Below are 25085 nucleotides of genomic sequence, written 5' to 3'. Positions count from 1 at the left end.
ATCAGACAAAACTAAACACAGGAAGACAATATGTCTCTGCAAAATAAAAGCACATTACCAACATTATGGGGTTTTCAAAGGCTCTCTCAAGCCTCAGTGAGTCATCGAGGGGTCTTAATTAAAAAATGTGTGGATCCCTCAACAAAACAGCTTCCCTGCTATCCAAATCTGGCTATTCTCAAATTCAACTTTTACTCATATGGATATTGAAACAGAAGTTACAGAAATGTTATGAAGCTGAATTTCAAAATATATGAGGGGAACCATGTATGACCTGGTGTTTTAACATTAAAGTTCAATTTGCACTTTAATTATATAACAGGGGCAGCTTACCTGGAAAGCATCTGGAGACTTTAATGGAGCTCTAACTCCGGAGTTCTGGTTAGAACAGTGAGGAGATGGACCGAACAGGCTAAGTCAAAGCTACAGGTCTGCTTTGACTGTGCACACTGGGGTGTCTTTGAGGCTGCAGCATCACACCTGGATGAGTATACTGATACTGTGACAACATACATCAGCTTCTGTAAGGACATGTGGGTGCCCACTAAGTCTTTTTACACATACGATAACAACAAGCCCTGAGGCCTATAAGAATGGGGACAGGCTCTTGTATAACCAGGTCAGAAACATACTGACAAAGGAGATTAGAGCAGCAAAGAGAAGCTACTCTGAAAGGCTGAAAATACGGTGTTGGTCTAATGACCCACTGTCAGTGTGGAGGAGCTTGCGGAAACCATCACCCCTGCTGTGAAGAGCCATCGGTTGGCAGATGAAATGAATGAGCTTTACTGCAGGTTTGAAAGGCAGAACTCCACACCTCTCTTTCACTCTCACCCCACCTTGGACCTGCAATCAGAAGCTGTTCCTCCCACAATCACCCCCTTTCCCCTCAGCCCCCACCCCTGAGGGTTTGTGAACAGGATGTGCATAGCGTTTTTAAAAAACAAAAGATCAGAAAGGCACCAGGGCCAAATGGTGTGACCCCCTCCTGCCTGAAAGTTTGTGCTGACCAGCTGGCTCCCACCTTTACACAGATCTTCAAGAGATCACTGGACTTTTGTGTAGTTCTCTCCTGCTTCAAATGTTCCACCATCATTCCAGTTCCCAAGAAAACCTTGATCTGTGGACTGAATGACTACAGCTGTAGTCATAAGTGTTTCAAGAACCTGGTGTCAGCCCACCTGAAGGACATCACAGACTCTCAACCGGACCCCCTGCAGTTTGCCTACCGGGCAAATAGGTCAATAGATGATGAAGTCAATATGGCGCTGCATTGCATCCTGCAGCATCTTGACTCACCAGGGACCTATGTACAGGTCTTCTTTGTGGACTTCAGATAGAACACCATCATCCTGGACACTCTCTAGTCCAAATTAACCCAGCTCACTGTGTCTGCCCATCCCTGTTAGTGCATCACTAGTTTTCTGATAGACAGGAAGCAGCAGGTGAGACTGCGGAAAACCACATCCAGTACCTGGACTATCAGCACAGAACTGGTTGCAGCAACCTGGAGCTGAACACACTGAAAACAGCATGGTCATCACCATAATCTAGGGGTCCTCAGCCCACACCGCTGTTACAGTGGTTCTTTACATGCGCAAAAAGAAACATCTGTTTGACCCATTATGTAGTGCAACTGTAAATGGAAACCAGCCAAGAATAAAGAAAATGTGACAGCTGCAATAGGTTAATTGTTGAAGGACAAATATCTAACTGGCTATTTTGCACAAATGAAACACGTACACTAATGTTTTAGGCATTGCACGAAGTAAAATAAATTATATTCAATGTAATAATAAGTGAACTGAACTGAAATCTGCATCCAAATTTCAAAACAATGCGACTTTTATTTTGAATTCCTTAGCCGGAAGTTCAATATTGATAGTTAAGGTAACTTAACTGCACTACAATGTGTGGTGGTGGAAGCAGAGAAGACGTCGAGTGTCCTCAGTCACCCACCGGTGCCGCCTCCTCTCCGCTCCGCTGCTGAGGACAGACTCACAGTGGTAACTTCTGCAAGGGGACACGGGAAGGTAGGTCACCGAGCACGGCCGCGCTTTCTGCCTGTTCATGCACAACTCTGGAAGAAATCGGCGCTGTCATGATGCTGCCAAGAGGCTGTCCTCAACTCTTGCATGTTAATTTCTTTTGAAACATTTCTGCAGAGATTGAGTGTCGCCCATATCGCACCTCGTATTTGACATGCACCTCGTATTTCCTCCTAAAATCTATCATTGTATTATCCTACTATTCTCTTCTCCTCAAGAGCTTTTACTTAAGGTTGGGACCTCCCCATTGCTTGATGACAGGGCAGTCTCTGCGTGCGCGTGCGTGCATGCGTGCGTGCATGCATGCATGCGTGCGTGTGGGGGGGCGCAACAGGCACCAGGTACATTAGTGAAGAGTGGCACAAGGTGAACAAAACTCAAGGCTTTATAATGCATCACAGAGGCACTAAGGATATTGATAAAATGCCTCCATAATGTTAACACTGTGTTTTTACACTCACAAATGTGTTGCAGCCAGCTGGATGATAGGTAGCCTGTGCATATGCATGAAAATCTGTGGTCCCTCACTGACCAGCAGAAATGATAGATAAGTCATTTCATCTGCTGACTTTGCAGAAATCTGCAGCTTGATGTCTTGCATTCTTGATACCTGTGCAATGTCATTCTGTTGATGTTGTTGGTAACAGTTTTTTCTACACATCATTTTACTATACGGAGATAACAAATGCCATTAATAAGAATGCACGTCTGCAGGCGACAGACATATCATGGAACTACTTTAGGTTGTTTTTATCAGGTAACATTAGACACTAAAAACTGACTCAAAGTGAGTTATTGAATGTTGATAACTGAAACACTGAATTTCATTGTACCCGTATTTAAACTGGATCGGCCATATCATGTCTGCCACCCTGGGTGACATATTAATTGTGCCGGTACATATTCAACATATCAGATCGATGCATTTGTAATATTGCACGCTTTTTCCTCAACCCACACTGTTCCTTTGCATTGCACCAGTGCTCTGCAAAATAGTATTTCTTGTCATCTAAGGCCAGATAAAAAGAGAGATAAAGATGGATTACAGAAGTAGATTCCAACTGACAAAGTTTATTGGCAGCTATTTTGACAATAACTTTCATTCAAGTAATTTTATGCCCAGCAGTCATAGTTTCAGCTTCTCAAATGTGAGTATTTGCTACTTTTCTTTGTCTGATGTAATAGTAAAGGAATTTTTTTACGAGTATTTTGGGCTGTTGGCTGCCCTAAAGCAGATTAAAAACTACACAGAAATGACCGTGATAAAAAACAGAAAGAGAAAACCTTCCACTACCATCTGTGCTCTGTTTCCAGTGCTGCTGGCTGATTCACTTTGTGTCGAGTCAGCTCTCTCGCTCTCAATCTCTCTCTCACCCACCAAATATTGTTTCAGACTTGAGAGGCACATTTTCAGAGTTAGGGGAGTACATCCGAGGTTCTTTGGCCTGTTTATGTTCCCACTTTTCATCTGCACTTTGTTTATTTGGGGGAAATCGAGAAAGGAATGTGTGCCTTTCTCCTCTCTCTGTCTTTGCATCAGACAGAGTTCAGTCTGAGATATACAATATCCCCTGGCTTTTTGTATTATTACCAGGGTTTCACATGGAGATCTCTGTGAATCTCTTTCCTTTCCCTTCTGAGGCAGACTTACAGTGAATGCTGCATCGGATTTGTGATGTTCATCTTTTGGGCCCAGAGCCTCATGATCTTGTTAGTAAAGAAAAGCTGCACCGTCAGTTTAATTATATAACAAATTGAGCCTAAAGCTGATTCATGAGTTACTCCCTGATCAAAGCGGTGAGAGAGAGAGAGAGACAGAGCTGGGGAGTGCAGCACTTGAAGCCAAGCTGAGGGACACTTAGCATCTGTTCGCTCCACACAGACTTTACTTTGAGCCGGTCATATGGCTTTGATTAGTGTGCTAGTTTTTGGGTAATTCTTTTCTTGGCAACAGTTAAAGACAAGGACAACATAGTTAGCTCCACTATACATCCTTTAGAACATATGAAAAGCACAAAGCTCACTAATGGCTGACAAGATGAAAAAATGCTGTGTCAAAATGGTTCAGGGTCCACTGGCTTGATTACATTGCAGATATTTCCATCAAATTATCCTGAATGGTCCAACTTTTCTCTCTCTTGTTGTTACAACGACCTCTTTCTTTTCTTTTTTTGCTAATTGTGATTGCATTGGAAATTTTGCGGACTGTCTGCAGCTCGGACCACTTTCTGGCTGTGATTGCAGCTATATGCTCGATATTCCCTAGTTCATTCGAGCAAAGTGCTCACTAGAGAGCCTGTGTGTTTGCTCACTTGGCCTGCTGACAAACATGTGTTTTTTATTTTGCAAAAGTGATACAGCCCAGAGGGAAAGTTTTACACAGCAGACCATGGAAGATGTATGACACCATCACCTCTGAGGGACAGTTTATTCTTAATTTAACTGCATTTCTGCACAGTTTATAATAGAGCGATAATTTACCAGTAAGGCAGTGAATGCATGTTGTGGGGATCCTTTGAAGGCTGTCCACAAATCTTTTTAAGCAGCTTTACTTAAAAAGCGCCCAGGGACAGCACTGGGTGGGGGGTGGGGGAGGTTCCAGTTAGCCCCTTGTTCCCTTACTTAAATAAACAAGGGAGAGTTAGTGGTAATGAAAAGCACTTGATATCAAGCTTAATAACCCCACAGTAAATTGAGCGCGGGAGCAAAAGTAATGAAAATGGAGGGGAGTTTGGCTTGTGCAGGAAATGACTGGGAAAACCTAAGGGACGGGAAAGAGAAGCACTTTCAGTTGTTCCACTTATAAGGGAAGCTGTAAGACTACAAAGACCCCTCAGTGTTTTTGATTAAGTTCTCCTTTTACTGTACCTACCCATTGCAGTATGAAATAAAATTTGAGGCACATTAGGGCTCTTTTCAACTCCTTCCTACACACTCAGTTCAGGGTATGAACACTCAGCAATGCCTCTCCCAGCTGGCTCAAACAGCTTACATGCTTCTCTTTCATTCCACTTGGGCTTTACACTCGTTTTTCCCTCCTCTCTTCAGGAGGCAACTTGTTCCCCCTGCTCTCATCACCAAAAGGTTTCTCATCTGCTTCCGATTACCTTTGGCTGCAGTTGGTTAGCCGCCAGCCATCTGGGCCAGTGTGGTGTCTCCGCTCACTCTCGCCTCCTCAGACGGCTCTGAGAAAGGGGTGAAGGGGATGGAGGAGAGGGAAGGGCATGAGTGAACTGGGTAGGCAGACATTACTGGACGATAGCAAGGGTTGGTTTTTAGCTGGCACTGCAATTCAAAGCCAGGAAAATCAAGTCAAAGAGAAGGGCACCCATGAAAATGTTACTCCTGGTCCTGGCTCTGGTCTGTTTTTATAATGGGTTTTGTGGGTATGAGGAAGTCATTTTATGTTGTTATTATACAGCAGACTTGCTCTGTGTTGGTCTTTAAAACTGAATACTGCTCAATTAAAAAGGAACATGGGTTTATTTATAGCCCTGGATAGTTAAATTAGTAGTCTGGAAAATGAACAAGAGACCCAAGGTTTAAACCTGTCATGTCTAGTTGGCTGAACTGTTACCTCTAAATTATCACCATCCGGTGGATGTCACACAAATTTCATTTTCTTTTTGGCTGTTGAAAAAGACAGTAACAGTTTTCCCAGCTATTTCTGGTGCCGAGAAACAGCAATTAACATCTTCTGACTGAGAAATCTTTGAATTGCATTGGCGTTTGTAGTACTAAGCAGAAGATAGGCAACTCTTCCTCCCAAAAAAGCGAGGCACCACTGATGTCTGTCTTAATACTGCCCTCTTTTATGTCTTGCTTTGCTGAAATAAAAAGTCCAGCCACTGAAATCACTGATCCCTATATCTAATTGCCTGTTTATGAGGGACATTTAGCTAAAACTAATGCAGTCGTATACAACAGTCCTCCAGCACCTTCATGAAGGTAATAATGTTCAGTTTTAGTTTGTCACTACTGGCCTCACAAACCCAGTGTTGGTTAGGCTATGGTTGTTGCAGCACTCCTGCCTTTGTCTCAGATGTAAATATGGTTCATACAGGCAGTGTTAGCGTCACTTTGCCAGCCAATTAGTATGCTGTACAATTATACAACCAGCCGCCACAGGCAGCTGCTGTAGCAGTGATGGCATCCTGCTGCTCCTCTCAAATTGGCTCGTTTTACCCCCAGAGCCTCTGACATAATATCCACTTCAAGCCCTGTTTGGGCAAGCACAGCTTTTTACAAGATCAATGGCTTCCTTTGTGTTGTGTTTGAACTCTTTTGGTGGGCAGGCACCTTAAGGAGTGGGGGCCCCCAGGGGCCCCGGGTTGGGGCCTGCTGTTGTCTCTGGTCGTCAGAGTGTTTTCCCTTTGCCAAAGCAAAGATTGATAAAGCTGAGTGAGCAATTCTGAACTGGACAGCCCTGCACTGGAGGCTGAATATGACCTGGGTAGATTTGTCTTGCTAGACTGGGAACTGCATGGGTTAGTGGGATCTCATGCTCTCTTGTTCTTCCCTCCTCTTTGAACCTAAATCTGTCTCTGCCCTCCCTCTCACTCCCTTGCCTGGCCTTCCTCTTGCAGACACTAAACAGGCTCTCTTCTACAGGGCTGCAGAGAGAAGTCTAAACCTGCCATTGCTGCTGATCTCCTTGGGAAATCCATCAAGGGTTTGTCTATTTCTGTGAGGACTTCTCCAGGCTTCATCACCCCTTGCTGACTGACACACTGTAGAGTCTGCCATGTCTGTTTGAACTCAGCTCTTCCTGCAGCCATGGCCCAACAGAGCGCAAAGCTGTCCCACTGCTAGGTGACAGGGCACCTGAGAGGGCAGGAGACATGTTGGGACAGTGGTCTGAGGATAACTGCACTGAATTCTGTTACTATAGCAACTACTGTAGTAACCATGGAAACGCTGCGGAGGACTGCTCTGGTCTGCACTGTCATCGTCATCATGGCTGCCACCGAGGTCGCAGGAGGTCACAGAGATGAGTTTTCTCAATCACAAGGTGAGAGGTGAAGATTAGGACAGCAATGCATGATTACTTTTAGTTAAACCCTCTGCATTAATCTGACCGCAGCATCCGAACGTGTCGGCTTCATGTCTGAATGAGCACCCTGGCCTCTTTCCTGAGGTTGACAAGCTGCAGCAATGTCAACCTTACTATGTTGGACTTAGTTTTATTTATATTAACTCTTTAAACACAAGTCTGGACTGAATGCACATGCAGCGTTAGGGAGTAATTAAATTAAATATATTTGTAGTCAGTTACAGTTACTGAGGAAAAATATGTTATTAAATTACACAAACTAATCAAAATACACACACACACACACATATATACAGTATATAAAAAGAGTTTTAGAGATCTAGATCTGAATTAATATTAACAGCACAGTACTTATTCTTTGAGCTCATGATAAATAGAGGGTAAACATCACTGATTTACTGTCTGGCCCTGGCTTTATGCTGTGGGTTGCTTTAATTATTTTTAAACTTTGACCATAATGTATTTTATGGTCAAGGTGCCCTGGCTTATATCTGTTTTTTAATCAGTATTTATTATGAATACAGGATTATAGTTTAGTTTTATTTAAGGGTCACCATGTGTTCCATAGTTACTGCAATTGTTTTTATTTATCATTCACATGCACTGTGCTCAGATGAGAAAAAGTTGGGTGAAATGAGTTGCGGAAAATGTTTCAGGTCTGATCCGGCTGTCTAACCAGCAGAGGCACACTCCATGCCTCCAGGTCTCGACTGCTGAACTGCAAGTCTACAAAACACGTTGCTGCTGCACAGCCACAAGCCTACCCCCCTCACCTCTCACCACACAGTGTCTCCGTCTCTGTCACGTACACACTGAAGCTTAAATGACTGAAATCCCCTGTAGGCAAAGACATAAATTCTCTGAGTATCCATGTCTCATCACCTAGAACAAGGCTGTGATTGTGTATGTCCTAAACTTAAACTCTGACCCCTCACAGTTCTCTGTCTCCAATAGTCTGCCATGCTGCTTCCTTTAAATTACACACTTTTCAAACCGTGACATCACTGACTCCCCCAGGGACTTAAGGACATATAGACATTTATACTTTTAAAGGCTTTTAGCTGCACTAATTAATATTTTTATATTATAAATGGTTCAATTACTACATGTGGTGTAGGAAAGTGTTGCAGAGAATCATCTCCCAAGTCTGTAGTTCCTCTCAGATATGCCAGGCAATTTAGCCTTTTTTAGTTCATTGTTTTGTTTTTCTGGCCCACTGCTCTGCCCTCATCAACCTTGTTTCCAGCAGCAGCAGCTTTTTTCCAGTGGGGAGGCTCCAAACGCCCATTGTACACTGCCTACCAAGCACCAAATGACAGGCAGACACAGTTAGTAACTAGCTGGTGAGCAGAGCACTGAGGGCTAAAGGGAGAGTGATCTGATATCTTAGTCACCACAGAACTGTTTTCTTCTGATTTCTTGCTGCCTACTGCATCCTCCCCGTGTCGGAGTATGCTTATCAGCCCCAAGCATACGATGCTGGAGTGCATGCTGTTATTCTAAAGGCAGTAACAAAAGAACAAAGCAGGCTCCGTACACATAATATCAAATTTACAAAACAAGTAAAATCTTAGCACTACAGTATTTAATTTTTTTAACCCCCCCGTTTCTGTGTCTTGTTCTCTCCGCTCTGGACTTGACTCTTGTTCAGGCCTTGGCTAATAGCTTAATACCAGTGATAACCCCTTTGATTCCTCCTTGATTAAATGTCTTACATTATCAAATGCCATAATGAGAAAATCTTTCTCTCTGGTTCACTTGGTGTCCAACTGTGTGCAGTATATTTTGTTTGTCCCTGTGTGAAATACGTAGCAGCAGCTAAATGTTAATTACATAAGCGATCATGATCATGGCATGAAGTCATTTCTATAGGTACACAGAATGTATTATATATATATTATTTATACTTTAATTGACTAAAATGAGACTGAGATCATTGGTCAGTAAGGATGAAAGTGTTTTGAGGCCCAGCTATAAGTGAACTATTGTAGCTGTCTTAGCTGTCCTATGTCTATGTATACTACATGGTTGAAAGTATACAGACACTTGAACCTCACTCTGATATGTGGTTGGAAAGCAGGGGTATTAACAGCCTCCACTCTGTCTGGAAAGGCTTTCGACAAGACTTTGGCACCTGGCTCTAGGGATTTGCTCCCATTTAGCCACAAAAGGATGAGTAAGTTTGGCCACTGATTTGGGGAAATAAGACCTGGCTTTTAGTTTTGGTTCATTCAAAAGGCAGAGTGGTTGAGGTCAGTCAAAGTCTGCTACATCAAACTGGGAGGACTGCTTTTAAATGTTCTTAAACAGGAAAGGGCCTCACCCAAACTGTTGCCACACTGTTGGAAGTAAAGTACGTTATTGTTAGAAATCTCATTGTATCATGGTAGCACTAAGATTTCCATTATTTAGATTTCGCGTGGCACAGTCCTCATTTTTGCAGCTGCTCACATCTCCCATAGCAACATGATTTTGGCCAGTGTCCAGCTTTCCTTTTGTCACATACAGTTTTAAAGACTGCAAAGTACTTATAAGTTGCCTTCCCATGTGCACCACAGTCTTTGAAAGTACAAGAACAACAGTAAATGAGTAACTGAAGAGAACTGAACTGATTAAATTGACAAATGTTGAAGTGGCGGCCTCCCTCATGTTGTCTTCCATCTGCATGGGCCATCCCGGCGGAGCGGGTGCTGAGCTGCTCCCAAGTCAGTACAGTTGTGTTTCCACTGCACCATAAAGCACATTGTTTATCTTCCATACCTTGATCACTCACAAAAAAGACAAATCTGCACAAGATGGTGTCAGTGTGGTGTTACTAGCTTGCAGCAGAGCCCTTGGTGCTAGACATTGTTTTAACCCTTCATCAGAACACCAAGTGAGAGACTCAATTTTCAAATCTTGCTGCAAATGAAATTACAGATACTGAGTGTGTAAGCCAATCACGGGTCTTGATGAGCCGGCTCTGATAAGTCAGCTCTAGCCTTATTACTCAAATCATGACCAATGAACCGTTTCTCTCTCTAGTAGTATACACTAAATTATCTTTTGCTCTTCTAGTAGAACAGACAGTTGCGGTCTTTGGCCAGAGGGACCATGGAGATGTGTCTGGGATGGAGGGAGGAACACTTTTCCATCCAGAATATTTCCATCTACTGATAACAGGTCCAGGGTGAATGGGTGTATTCATCAGCTTCTATAGGTGGTGGCTCCTGTCAAATTTAGTAAACATGTTTCCATTCTCAATCTCTGTTTGCTTTTTTACTGTTGAATCAGCTCCTACAGGGTTGTTATGGTTTCAGTCTGCTGCCAGTTATAAGGTCAGGGTTGACTCAAGAAGACAGGGCAGAATGTGTTTCTGCAGGAAGTGGTGCAAAACATATGTTGTATTTTGTTTGCTTCCTGTCAAGCACTAGTTCAGATTTATCAGGTGGCCCCAGGTGACGTCCCAAAGTTACATGTGCATGAACAGGAATGCTCCTTGACATGAATGGAAGTGATAGAAAGCAGATGTAAAAACTCAAAATACATTTCTTGTTCATCTTATCAGAAGCAGTTTAACTAGATGGCAGTAAAAGAACTGATACATTTGCTCTGATGCAGTGAGGAGGGATTTTATATTAGAAAACAAGCATGCATGTAGCTGTACCAGTCACATTATCAGTGGCTGCAAGAGGAACTAGTTGGAAATCCTGCGGCAAGGAGTCTTAAGTGGCTTTTAAAAAAAAACTCTGCTTAAACCCTTTGTTCCAACTGCAGACTATAATCTGGTTTTCATTACTGTACAGTATTTTTTGTGTGAGGTCCCATTAATTTCTTCCATCTGCTTTATTAACACCCTCCCTTCATTTTGTCACCAGGAGAACACAGCCTACCTGATCACTTGCTGTGCTTTATGAAAGTAGAGTTGATGTGTTATGGGAAACAGCTCTGAATTCTTATTGCTTTTGAGGGAGTTTTACAACTTTAAATAGTTTTAAACAGAGTTTTGTTCTGTTTTAATTAGTTCAGATAGTTTTTTCTAACAATTTTCAAACATTTCCTAAAGTAAACTGTTTCATTAATCTAATATGATTAATATTGAATTAAATTTGTGTTAAAACTATTTAAAAAGCCCTCACATCCCTGATTAAACAGCGGTGTCTGGCCAGTGCCAAATCTCAAATTACCAGTTTGTTAACATAATCCCCTAATGTTGAAGGCTAAAGCTAAAGAATTTTTTTTTTCAGGAGCTGGTTTAGACCAAAACAGCTAAAGGAAGACAGTATATTAGGTTTTACATGTCAGAAACACTACTCCAAAGGCCTGCTAATGATGGTTCATATTTTCTGGTTGTAACTAATTTAACTAATACTAAAACATTAAATATCCGATCTCCAGCAGCCTTCCTTTTATATGTTACATGAGCGCTTCTGTGAATAATGAAAGGCAAACACAAGCTAGTTGATGGAAAAATAAAAATGTAGACGGGCCTTCACTCTTCGAACCCTTGGCAGTGTGTTAACCTCACTGTATAACTGTAATGTTATACATGATGGCAGAGAATCAAACATAAAATTGAAATTGGGGGAAAAAAAAAAACGCTCACTCATTCATCATTTTTAAAAACAGACCAAGACACAGTCCATTTTTGATCCAAAGACTGAAACCACTTCAGTATGTTGTACCAAACTTCCCATGTCTGCCCATCACTGCCTATCTCTGGGTATTTATTCTGTGTGGGAATGAGCTTCTTCTCTACTGGACTTTGCTAGTGACCTTTCCCTGTCAGTTAGCTAACGATAGCTGTTTGGGGTTGTGTGTGTTTGGACAATAAATCTCCAACAGGCCCTGGCACAGACTGGAGCAGACAGGAAGTATACAGTTTCAAAGTAACCATGGCAACATCCCTTTGGCCTCATTGGGGGGAGGGGGGGCTGTACTTGGAGTAGAGGGGCTTCTTCAGCAATGGGCCAAAAGATCTACAGATTTATTTTTTGCCATGTGGGTTACTCACTCAATAAACCCCCGTAGCATTATTCAAAATAAGCGACTCTCAAATCCTCATCTGTTTTTAGAGTCAACTGAATGAAGATGAATTTTGGTTTTATTAAATTAAACTGTTCTTGAGGGTTTTTGCCTTCTTTCTCTCTCTCTTTCTTTCTCTCTCTTTAGCTGTTTTCCTGTCCAGTCTAGGCCAGTATGAGGTTGCCATCCCAGTACGTGTAGGGCCTAATGGCGAGACGCTGGACACACAAACGCCTCAGCACCACCGAAGAAGACGCAGCACTGAAGAAAGGCTGCCCGACTCTGTATTATGCTTTTTGAATTTGTTTACCTTTATTTTTTTATTTTTTTTATACACACAACTTTAAATGACTAAAATACTTAACATTTTAAACCAAGAGCATTTATGAACTGAAGTCTCTTTGTCTCAAAGATCTTCTACCCACATCCCGTAACACCTGCCTGCTGACCCTGACGCTGCAGGGAGGCCTGCTATCCCGGCAGTTCAGAGTGGAGTACTGGAAGAGGGGTCGATTAGCCTGGAGTCACCCTTACTCTCCCCACTGCCACTACGTAGGACACCTCCAAGACCAGCCACACTCCAGCAAGGTGGCCCTGAGTGACTGTAATGGCCTGGTAAGATTGAAAGCTCCCTGTCTAAACCACAGCTAATATAATGACTGAAGTTAGCAGCAACGGTGTGGACTCAGCAACTAAATTATTAAAACATGAAATGTTAACAAAACTTGAGTCCTAAAGTCAACCGTAGTCTTTGGCCAAATCAACCATTATGGTCCTCAGAAATGAAAATGACCTAGCATGAAATTTCAGGAATGATTAAACCTAATCTCAAAGGAAGGGTGCATCCTAAAAGAGACACTTAGCTTCTGAATACAATAATCGGTGTGCAAAGCACGGGCAATCTAGGTCTGTAAGCAGCAAAGTAAAACATTTTTACACATTTCAAAAACTGAAGACATTTTTCATCTTCTGACCAATCTCAATGCAAGCCAGGTGTGCACCTGCAAGCTCTTCATTGGTTCCACCCCTTAACTGCAATTATCTTTTAAATCAATTCTGTATCTGGCCCAGTCAGACACATTAATGTAAGATTTGTGACTTGTGGGAAAAGTGTGGGGGGAGCGGCATTCAAGCACTGTCTGACAATCCAGCAAGTACCTCCTTTAACACAATTCAAGCAAGTTCTGCATTCAAGGGCAGCCTGGGAAATGTAGGAGGTTATGAACTGAAGCTGGAGTGGGCTTGTTCAGTCCTTAGTACAGCATAAGTTCCATTTCACTTACTTTTCATTCTCCGGAAGTCATCCTTAGCACATCACAATAGGGGACTGGCATTTGTGTGACTGGCTCTTCTGAATAGATGCATCGTTTTTGTTGGCGCATCATTTTCCTGCATTCACAGCCCCATGTGTCTGTGGATCCCTCAGACCCAACAGTAACAGTTGTATACACAGCTGAGGATTAGATGTGTTCACAAAGCGTTAATAAGCAGCACATGTAATTACTGTTGGTCAAACCAGCGTGAGCACGTTTATCAGTGAGTGGGCTGTGTGTCCAGACCAGCTTCAATAACCTTATTATGAGATTAAAAAGCCCAACATATCAAAAAATAGCCAGAACATTCTGATTTTTTGGAACTGAGATGTTTATTAAACCTTTTAACAAAATCCAAAATAAAATTCATGATTCAAAATTCAAGATTCACGATTTTTATTTGCCATATATGCATAGACAGACAGTCCAGAGGCATATAGGAATAGAGGCCCCATATTATTTAGATTATTTCTATTTCTTTTGTATCACATTTGATACATGGGGTATTTTTGGTGATTTTTTTTTTTTTTTTTTTTGCTCAGAAACCTCACGTATCAAATATGATACAAATGGTTTTATAGGATTAAAGGCACTTTAAAAGCTGCCGCAGTGAGTTGCTCTGACAGGGGCCAACACATCGGAGCAGAATCAGTCAGGAAATGCTAGTGTATTAAAATTTGTGTCGTTTTTCTCTCAGTCATTCACTCTTTCATGTTCTTATGTGTGTTTGTCACTATGTATGTGTGTGTTTGTTCTGTGGGGTCCTGATACTCTTCTCACATGAGTCCACAGTCCATCCTCAGAGAGTTCTAAGAGAGGGACAGTCTTTGTACTGAGGAAACACACTGCCCCTCTGATCAATACTGACAAATGTTGCCTCTTAAAAAACAAGTGGGCAGTGATCATAAATGAAGGACGACCACGATAACAAACTAAATATGGACGTCACAATCTGCTGCACTGGCAGAGGTGACTGTGAAATCTCCTCTGCAGCTGTTAGTTCTCTGAACTGTTAGTACCAGGATCATTCAGAGGGTCTCCAGTTCATCACTGCCCCACATTAACTTATCCTGCTGATTTGTTGTTTGCTCTTCTCCATCAGTAATCGTATAATGGCATAAAAATGTTTAGAACAACTTTGTGAACTTGTGGACCATTGCTTTGTATAGGTGTGTGATATTTGTGTCATCCTATTCTAATCTGCTCCGTTCTGTTCTACAAATCTCTCTCTCTGCAGCAGGGGGTGATTGTTGCAGGGGGAGAGGAGTACCTGATTGAACCCCTTGTCTCACCAGATAACCAGACCAGAACAGAGAGGGAGGAGAGAGCAGAGGGGCGCCCCCATGTGGTTTACAAGCGGTCATCGCTCCGCTATCAGTACAAGGGCCAATCTTGTGGAGTCATTGGTGAGAAGGGAGATATTCAGGTCTTTTAACAGCAGTAATAATGTCCAAACTGGAGCAGTATTCTGCCCCAGTAGCAGCCAGCTTGTGGCTGGGCCTGAGTTATCAATTATGACTAGGTGCAGCTGAAAAAGCCAAAACATTCAAAGAAATCATCATTTGACAAATAATCAAAAATGGCATCCAACTTTGTAATGCTGTGCTGTTTGATTATGCTTTATATTCATGGAAAGTGTGCTTGGGCATCGTTCTGGTTGCTTGGTAAAGTGTTTTATCGTTTTCAATATCTTGGCAAGTTTCAGCAAATGCTGAATGTACAGTGAAAGATTCAGCTGAGCTACTGCTGTGCTATTGTGGCTTTTATTTATGTTTGAAATATCAGAGTGTGCGATCATCCTCAGATGAGAAGCCGATTAAGGGCTGGTCATGGTGGCAGCAGACATTGAAGACACCTCCCCATCAGGTCGGTCGCGGCCAGCTGCCTCTGAAGACTCCTCCCCATCATGTCGGTCGCGGCCAGCTGCCTCTGAAGCGTTCAGTTAGCCGAGAGCGCTACGTGGAAACACTGGTGGTAGCTGACAAGATGATGGTTGGTTACCATGGTCGCAGGGACATCGAGCAGTACATCCTGGCTGTCATGAATATTGTAAGTTTCACAACACAAAGGATGTACATGCACACTGCTTTAAAAGCGTTACACTGCTTATCTTGTTATACAACACAGCCTTATCTTGGTATATCGTTTACTTGCCCCTTGTTGTTGCCTTGCATGGGGATATGTACATGCACATTGAGAGCTGCTGCAGCAGAGTCCAATTCCTTGTGTCCTATACACCTGGCCAATAAAGCTGATTCTGATTGGCGTTATTCTCGATTAATAAAACCTGTCATGCATGGCAGAATTATTAAAGGCTTCATGCCAAGTTTCCCAGTAAAACCGTCAGACTGAGAGGATGTGGTGAAGATGATGGTTTGTTTTTGTGCCCTTTGCCGCTGAAAGCTCAGAAAAAATAATCTACAGTATGGTCACGGTTTGGTTACTTGGCAGCTTGGAGTCAACTAAGAAACATTTTAGAAGAGATTATAGACAAAGATGGAAGCAATAGAAATGTCTGCAGTGACAGAAATATGTTTCAGCGCTTCTCTAATGCCAAGCGTTAGTCAAACATAAACTTGTTTGTACATTTATGTGTCAAACATCCCAAATTAAATTGACTTAGATTTGGGCATATTTACATGGCTGATTTTTAGAGACAGAAAGAAAAACAAACGCGTTGACCCTTTTGCTGTCTGTTCTCTTCAGACAGGCTTAGGTTGTATGTCATCATCTGCACAGTTTCTGTCACTGGGGATCACGAATCACAAAGTTAATCACTTTACAACTGCACATGTTAGGAATGTATTCAATGAAGGGTTGGTCAGCTGTTACTGTTACGAAGCAGGCTGTATCCATGATGTTAAAAGATCACAGCACCCAGCATCGTCTCTCTGGTGGTGGAGGGTAAAGTGGGCCAGTAATGAAAAGTGCCTGAGTGCAACTTAAGTGCTAGTAGTGGTTTTAGCTTTGGGCCTTTTTTTAATTACTGTTGGTTTTTAATACTTTAATAATCGTTGCCACTTGTAATGCAGTGACTTTACAGCTCTTTTAAGACTCTCAAACTCACCTGTCATGTACAGTTATGGCTTTACCACAGTTTCAGCATGGGTTCAAAACTGGGATCCCCTCTTAATCCTCTTCTGTTTCTCCTTGCTTTTATTTACAATGGATTAGTCCCATGTTTTAGTCTTGTCTCAGCTCTAGAGTGATGTGTTTGACTGGTTTATCAACTGTTTTTAAGACTGGTCTTTTCTTGTTTCCCTGGAGGTCAGGTTGCCAAACTGTTCCAGGATTCTAGCCTGGGGAATGCAGTCAACATTGTTGTGACACGGCTTATTCTGCTCATGGAAGACCAGGTAAATGAAACTTTCTATGTCTGATTGTGCTTGTCCTCATTACTTTTCTGTTCAGCCTGCACAGAACTCTTCCCTGACCAGTGTCTATGAGCTCCCTGTTTGTGTCAAAACATTAGCTTAAGTGTCCTTTCCTACACCTCTCCCACTGGACTTTGAATGGCGGCTGTAATGAAAGGGACGGGAGGATGTAAAGAGGAGAGGACGAGGGAGATGGGTGAGGAGAAGTCAGGGAACGAGGGGAGTTTTGTAATTGTCAGACAGAGCTGCTTTGTGACTGTCCGGCTTCTTGTTGCGATGAACAGTGATCTCTCACCACTGCTATGATGCATGTCCAGGGTTCAGAAAATGCTGAAGTTGGTTTCAGACTTGTGCAGCACTTCAGTACTAAGGTAAAACAAATCTGTGTCTAAATCTGCTTTACCAGAGACCATGAACAAACCTGAATGTGTTCCCAAGATTCCCTGGTATTTTATATTTTCTTTATGCATGACGGTGTCAATCGGTCAGCTGGTCCGCCATTTTTGTCCAAATTGAGATACTGTATTTGAATTATTCCCATGAAGGTTTGCACTGAAAACCATGTTCCCCAAATTATGAATCTTTCAGACTTTGGTGATTCAATTCAATTCAATTCACTTTTATTCGTATAGCGCCAAACAACAACAACAACAACATAACTAGATGATAGAGCTATGTAACCACCTAGTAAACGACTTTATTAACCTGCCATTGCCAGCATGTGTTGAGACGATGTGGGACAGCTCCACCACAATGCTGATCATCTCATGATCTGACAGATTAATCCCATTGAATTAAAGGGGGATTACAGTGTGGTGTTAGGGTTTCCTCCACAGCTGTCATATTAGGGAGCATTTATGATTCATACTGTTCATCCTGCCTCAAAATTAGCTCCATAATTTACCACTAGGGTGTGTTTGTCATCTGACAGAATGAGGAGGTATATTCTTATTCAGTTGAAGCGAGGTCGGAACAGGACTGAGATTCGTCTCAGCGAATGGTTTTGTTGCTGGCTTCCAGGTCTGAAAGCGCCAAGCTGCCTCTGGAAAGGAAACCAGGCCAACAGTCGGCCCAGAAATGAGAGACTGCGGGATGAGACAATTACTAGTTATGTCACCACATGAATTCCTGGGTTACAAGTTCTTGCCAGCTGTGGCCAGCGGCCAGCCTCCGCTCCTTCTCCTCTCTGCACTCTCACAATACTAGAACGCGGTTCATTCTAATCCTTCCTCCATATTTGTTTCTTTGATATAGTGGAGGGAAGTTTTAAATTTTTTTTAAAGTTGGAATCCAAATTTTAGGAATGTGGTCTCACCGTGTATGGCATAAAATCTATGTATCTCCACATATGGCAATTTAAAATTTTTAAGATAAACTAGAGAAATGCATACCTTAAATATTAACCACTGGGGCTGAGTTATCATAGCATTGTTGGTCTATCATCTAGTTATTGCAAAAATGAAAAATTACTGTAGTTGAAATCTCTATTCTGTTGTGTTTTCAGATTTAAATATATTATGTTATTTTCCAAATGTGCTTTTGAGTCTCTGTTTCCTCTCCTGTATCTTATCCAGCCAACACTGGAGATCAACCACCATGCAGGGAAGTCTTTAGACAGCTTCTGTAAATGGCAGAGAACCATCCAGCACCGAAGCAGCTATGGGAACGCCATACCAGACAATGGCATCGCTCACCATGACACCGCTGTGCTTATCACCAGGTTAGGATGCCAGACCGCTAAACCTTCCTCAGAGGAATAAAAGCTACCGTAGAATGAATTTAGTTTGTTAGGCCAAAACACAAAAGGGGTTTGTCTTTTTTTTTGCTTTAAAAATGTATATCACAACCATTTATTATATAGGCCCCAGAGTTTCCTTTGACTGATATGTGACTATAAATTCATAAGAAGGTTCGTGGAAAGGACCAGGTAATTTGGCATTAATTACTGTATAAAGAAAATGTGTATACTTACAATTAATCATGGCCGTTACTTTCCAGTGTAACTTAGGGAGTTTTTAAGTCTGTTCAAAAATGAGGAATTTGCCCACATATCTGGAGAGTTGGGATTCAATAATACAATAAATAGTTTTTCTTTTTTTTATGTGAGTATTTTTTGGCTTCGAATGGAGCAGGGAGTCGGCATCTGCTCGTAAACTCAACACAAGTGAACTTAAATAACTGTCTCAGAACGTTGCCTCTGTTTTCTCTGTGACGTTGCCAAAATACATCGTCCCTTCCTTGAAACTTTCCAGGAAATTATTAGAAAATTGCAGGCTTGTAAAATAAATTGTTACTATTTATATCACAGCGGCAGACATCACAAAGTGTGGCTGTAGCACACAGCTCTGTAATAGGTTTATATCTACAACCTGACCTCCTGATGCAACTTCTCTAGGCCACTGTTGTAAATAATAATATGTTTTGTCTGTTTTGCTGTACCTTTAAGGGTTAAACAGCATTTCCTCTCAGCTGAATTCTTACATTCCCAGCTCCTCTCCTCACAGGCTTTCATTAAGCCAAGTCCAAGAGAGTTGGGCTGTATCTTGTCCTGTCTGGCGTGACAGTAGCTGGGCCTGCTCTGCCCAGTTCAGCATCTGGAGAAAGAAGGGAGATATGAGGAAGGAGTGAGCGTCACATTTATTCTTTTTTTTTTTTTTTTTTGTCAAAAAGAAGCCCAAAGAAATGGAGAGACACTGTGAGAGGATGAGAAAAACTGCAGCAATCAAAGCAAAGCTACCTTGAAACTCAAACTTTTCACTTCATTTATCTGCCTCCATTCTGATACTGCTGGAGGAAAAGAGTCAACTGTGGTAGACGCATATTAAACAGATAAAACACTGATGCTATTGTCTGAGGAATGTCCAGCAAACAATACAACAATGGTTTGGTCAGACTCATCTGAATGTGATTGGACTGTGGGAAGAGCTGCTTCAAATACTTTGCTATTCTTTCTAACAGCATGTGCTTTAAGCTCATGTTAGAAGAGGTGTAAGACAAGTACAACACACTGACTAATGTGGCGGTGGTAATGGTGGCGACTTTGAGAGAACATTTTGGTCTTCGACGGTTATTATCAAGCCGAGGATGGAAGCTGTCCAGACAGATGACACCACAGCGACCATCCAAGATTTCCTGCTATTGTTCTTTTAAAACTATATCTGTCTGCCATCGCTGTTGTCCGCTGTCTGTCCACACTGCATGAGTGTGTATGTCACCATCTGCATGAGTGTGTATGTCACCATCTGTAGATGTATTGTGTGTCCATTATAGTGTGAGTGAGTGTGAGTTTCTTAGTATTTATTTTAAACAGCCTGCTTTATTTTTTTTTTTCTCCATCTGCAGATATGACATCTGCATCCAAAAAAACAAGCCCTGTGAAACCCTAGGTAACACACGCTCAGACACACAAACACATTTGTATTTATATACTTAGGAAAACAGTTGCTAATACAATGCATTCCCTCACCCCTAAAGCTGAGCTATAGCCATTTGATGGTCCTGTCTCATGTGAGGACTCGCCAAAATGTCCTCATTTTCCAAATCAAAAACTCATATAAGTCCTCATAATGATGACATACTTACATGCACACATGCAATCTTTAAATTACACAGAGAATGTGATGCATATCATCTTTTATTTTCCCAGAAGTTGAGAGTCCAAGATGTTTTCTATAGTATAGATGGGTTTTATATTCATGTACTGTGTGTGTGTGTGTGTGTGTGTGTGTGTGTGTGTGTGTGTGTGTGTGTGTGTGTGTGTGACAGGCCTGGCTCCTGTAGGAGGGATGTGTGAGCCAGAGAGGAGCTGCAGCATCAATGAGGATATCGGCCTGGGAACGGCTTTCACTATTGCCCATGAGATAGGACACACGTGAGTGAAACACACCCATGCAATACAACAATTTTTAATATATTACATCCATTTAATTATAAATGTCTCTCTTATTCTAATCAATACAAGTCAATTTAATGTCAGATGGTTTGTCCGCCGCTTTGGGCCATGGAGAACTAACACTGTGTGCAGTGCTCTGTAGTTGCATGTGGGGTTGGTCCAGCACCTGGAGATGTGGCTGTATTGTACAATGTATACCTGTCTCTCCCTGGTGATTTGAAAACCATTTTACCGATTGGCCTGTAATAGCTGGTCTTCATCACTGTGTATCAGTAGTTATATTTTTGTATAAGCCTTATTTCTGTCATCATCATCATCATCAAGTCGGTTTATTTCTGCAGCAACACTGAGAGACTGAAAACAACAGTGAGAAGTATTGACAGATGGTGGTTCCATCCGGGTCCTGCCTCCCTAATAACTGTAGAGTGCTCAGACCCTGAGGCTGTCTAACCATCATAACAGGACAGGGCATAGTGTGCTGATTGTGTGTATATCGAAGCTGATGCAACACAATCACCAGTTGTTTTTAATTATCATATAAATTGTTCTGACATGATAGGGGAGCAGTAGATTAAACGCAGGCTTTTGTGGTGCAGGGTACACAGATGGGAAGACGAGACAGACCAAAACAAAAATGACTCAACTAGGGGATGAAAGACTTTAACAACATTTATCTTTCAGTTTCAAACATGGCTACTGTGATTGTTATCACTGCCTGACATGAATGTTCAGGGGAGAAAACCACCAAGCAGACCATTAACTCAGTGAAACATCAACCAGTTTGGTAAACTATCAGGATGTTGTGTCCTTTCTTTATATCCCTTTACTATGTCATGTTGAAGATGGACCATTAAAGAACAGCTATTCTGCAATTGTCAAAATCAATTAGAAGCAGCTGCAATTTTGATATTTAAGCATTTACTGTACACCTGCATCAAGGTATTGAGCCTGTTTGTGGTTGCACTGTTTAAAAAGACACCTGAAGGTGTAAACCACGTCCTGATTTGATATCAAATAAAAAAACAACAGGGCTTCGAGTCCCAATGAACAGAACTTGCTGCAGGGGCTATTTATCATCCATATAGCCTTAAAGACTTAACTGTATTGCCGTGCGCTTTAGGTTCGGGATGAACCATGACGGTATGGGTAATGCCTGTGGCCCCCGCAGCCAGGAGACGGCCAAGCTGATGGCTGACCACATCACCATGAAGACAAACCCGTTCATCTGGTCCGCCTGTAGCCGGGATTATATCACCAGCTTCCTGGAGTGAGTCAGCCTATCACATATCTGCAGCAGCTCAAATAATTTGGTGATTAGAGGTTTCAGAAGGAAAAATCCTCTTAAATCTCAATGTAATGTTTTTCACTGTTAGAGACTCTTTCCTGCAACACATGGATCTTGACAGTAGGCAGATCCTCTTTAATGTAATTATCTGTTACCTGTTCAGTGTTTCAGTAAAAAGTTTTCTTTGGATATATTTAATTCTCAAAACAAATGATTTGAAACATTGCCACTTATTGTATGTTTTAATTTCAGTGTTCTCCTGCCTTTTTGGTTTGCTTTAGCTCAGGTATGGGCTCCTGTCTGAACAATGTCCCCCCCAAGCAGGAGTTTGTGTACCCCACCACAGCCCCTGGTCAGGCCTATGATGCAGACGAACAGTGCCGCTTCCAGTACGGCATCAGGTCTCGACAATGTAAATATGCGGTGAGTGCTCAGCCTATACTTTCCATCTTCTCATTCATTGTCCACTTGACTCTTCATCTCTTTCTCCTCTTGAAGTACTCTCTGCTGTCTCTCCCTGATAGCTGGTGATATAGATTAAATCCTCATTTTATAGTCTTCTTACATACTTTGTTATTAGTATTTAGTGCATTTGCTGCAAAATGTGAGGAAATAATTGTGCCATGTATTAATGAAGAAACCTCTTTACATTGCAAGATGTTTTCATGCAGTAAGAGCCCAACACTTTGTGTTAGATTGTATATTTTCACATGCTTCTCCCTTCACCAGCCCTTCCAGGGTATCATCAGTGGGTCAGATGATTACCTTGCTTCTGATTTGTGTACTTTGAGCTCCGTTCTTCAAGTCGGCCTCTCCACTGAGATGTGAATAGCATCCGCTTTATTGCACGGTCAATTTTTACAGGCCCAGGCTCAGAGCAAATGAACATCTGGAACGGCACACTGCTTCACAGACTCATTATTACCAGTACTGTGTGGTCAGAGCATATGCAGACAATAAAACATACTGTAGCGCCATGTGTTACAGACGTCCTTGTAGACGGAGAGGAGAGGAGTCAGGAGAGGAATCCACCTTTTAAGTCTGTAATAACCCTATATAAAACACTGACAACGTCTCTCTTTTTCTTATTTCTCTTTCTCTGTCCTGTGTTTTTATTCTTCTTTCACTCATACACACAGGAAGTCTGCAGTGAACTTTGGTGCATGAGTAAGAGCAACCGTTGTATCACCACCAGCATTCCCGCTGCAGAGGGAACCATCTGTCAGACCAACACCATAGAGAAAGGAGTAAGTAAACACTGAAAATGAACGCAGACATATTTTTTCTCGATAGTTACTTTTGAAGTTTAATGGTGGTGCGTGTTCCACTAAAAGGTTGATTATTGCTAGTGTAGGTGAGATGTGAGTTAGGGCTCGATTATGTTCATCTGGGACCGGTTCCTCGTCTTGACTCATCTCGGCTGTTGTTTTGTTTGGATGACATGTTTTCCAATAGAAATATTTGTAAGAGGAACCAGCTCTAGTGGTTGTGAGTTTTCTTATGTTCTGTTTTAGTTTAGTTATCCCTTTGAGATTATGATTGATAGTGTGATATTTGCTTCCTGCAGCCCATTGGTCAGCTTGTTTACTATTCCAGTCCGCTCTTGCGGTTTTCGTAAAAATTAAACTGATGAAGTGTATGTGTATAACTGACTTGTACAGTATCTCTAACTGTGTGTACATTTATTTGCATATGTGGTGCAGTGGTGCTACAAGAGGATGTGTGTGGCTTATGGGACTCATCCGGAGGGTGTGGATGGAGGCTGGGGGTTGTGGTCACCCTGGGAGGAGTGCAGCAGGACATGTGGAGGTGGAGTCTCCTCTTCTGTCAGACACTGCGACAGTCCCAGGTACATATTTGAACTGTGACCCATCTGCAGCATTTCTGTGGTGGGAAACTCTTCTCATCTGCTCAGTGGATCAGCTTACAAAACCCAACTTACTTCAGCTGACTTCAATTTTCAGTAACTTAAAAATGAAATTAGCCAGTTCATTTATTTCTTGTTAGTTACCTACAGTGCATTGCAGGTATGACACTGTGCCAAATACAGTACATTATGTTACAGGATAGCTTATGATTTTTTTACTAATATGTCCACTGTCTCACTGAAGGAACTGACTGGTTGCTCTTATTGTTCCTCTTGTCCATCCTGGCTGATCCCTTCACAGCGACAAGCCTACATTTAATTTCTAGGAAACATCCCCTGCCACTGAAATGCTTTCCATGGAAACACAAAGAGAGAAATTCATACAATAACTTTATTAACTCAGACCGCTGAAGCCTCATATTGTCTTCAGCTGAAATTCTGAAAGCATTTTTGTACAGAAGAAGGATTGTGATGTGGTCTTACATGTGTGGAGAGCAGGAAGAGACACAGCCACCCAGAACTCTGAACAAACTTTTGTTTGAATTTATCCTTCAAAGTGTGAAGCTGCTTCCCCCTACATTAAATAAAGGGTGTTAAAATGAACAGTTTGAAACACTTTCTAGAGGTATTCAACTAAAAATGAAATAAAGCCTATGTAACAAATGTCAGTGCAACCTCATATTAACACAGAAGAACCAGCACAATCAGTTCTAAACAGTGAGGTTTACAGAAGAAAAAGAGCAGAGCCTAAGATTGAGAAATTGAAAAGTAAACGTTAGTGTGGTAAATCAGAACCAAGAAAATCAGTTTTACCTTTGGGAGGCAACTGGAGCACGAACATTCAACTCAATGCAGAAAGCAACTGGACTGAGATTTATTTCCAGGACCATCTTGCAGGCAACAGTGTCACAGCAATGTTTTGTGATTGTGAAATTATTCAAACAGGAGTCTGAGTCATCACAAAACAACTAACAGGCTTGGTTTTGAATCACAGTCACCAGATCCCTCATCTTGAACTGGTTAAATGAAGAATGAACTGACCCAAATTTGAGGCCAATGGTGTTCTCGTGTATAATTTTTCACCATTGTTTTACGTTTGTTTGGTTCCAGTATGTTTAAATTTGGTGAAAGTTTAGTGGAAGCTGCCATTTGACAGTGGCTGACTCCGGTTTCCTTCTCACGTCTGTTTTTTTAAAATGCTGTCGTGTTGGTTTGGGACAAATAATAAAGCAATAAAAAGAGACAGATG

At 41.9% G+C, this 25085-nt stretch overlaps 2 protein-coding genes across 3 annotated transcripts in view; one reads left to right on the top strand and one right to left on the bottom strand.

Moving 5' to 3' along the window:
• Positions 1-2261, bottom strand: part of zap70 (zeta chain of T cell receptor associated protein kinase 70) — a 14235-nt gene extending 11974 nt beyond the window's left edge. Inside the window, exons 1-2 of one of the 2 annotated variants that reach the window (XM_020602788.1) lie at positions 2191-2261; positions 1960-2080 (exon numbers count right to left, since the gene is read on the bottom strand). The gene's annotated coding sequence lies outside the window, so the exon portion shown is untranslated. The other variant, XM_020602787.1, reaches the window with a different exon arrangement.
• adamts10 (ADAM metallopeptidase with thrombospondin type 1 motif, 10) overlaps positions 1922-25085 on the top strand; it is a 34204-nt gene continuing 11040 nt past the window's right edge. The window contains exons 1-14 of the mRNA XM_020602811.1: positions 1922-2033; positions 6660-7059; positions 12253-12396; positions 12518-12720; positions 14656-14824; positions 15223-15467; positions 16691-16774; positions 18367-18512; positions 20135-20178; positions 20558-20663; positions 21805-21951; positions 22251-22392; positions 23109-23216; positions 23673-23818. Coding sequence (XP_020458467.1) covers positions 6957-7059; positions 12253-12396; positions 12518-12720; positions 14656-14824; positions 15223-15467; positions 16691-16774; positions 18367-18512; positions 20135-20178; positions 20558-20663; positions 21805-21951; positions 22251-22392; positions 23109-23216; positions 23673-23818 — 1787 coding nt within the window. The 5' untranslated portion in view covers positions 1922-2033; positions 6660-6956. The remainder of the gene's footprint in view (positions 2034-6659; positions 7060-12252; positions 12397-12517; positions 12721-14655; positions 14825-15222; positions 15468-16690; positions 16775-18366; positions 18513-20134; positions 20179-20557; positions 20664-21804; positions 21952-22250; positions 22393-23108; positions 23217-23672; positions 23819-25085) is intronic.

Source organism: Monopterus albus, unplaced genomic scaffold (assembly GCF_001952655.1).
Source record: "Monopterus albus unplaced genomic scaffold, M_albus_1.0 scaffold58.1, whole genome shotgun sequence".
Taxonomy (NCBI): Eukaryota; Metazoa; Chordata; class Actinopteri; order Synbranchiformes; family Synbranchidae; genus Monopterus; species Monopterus albus.
The sequence above is the reverse complement of the archived record's forward strand: the minus strand, read 5'-3'. Positions and strand labels throughout refer to the sequence as shown.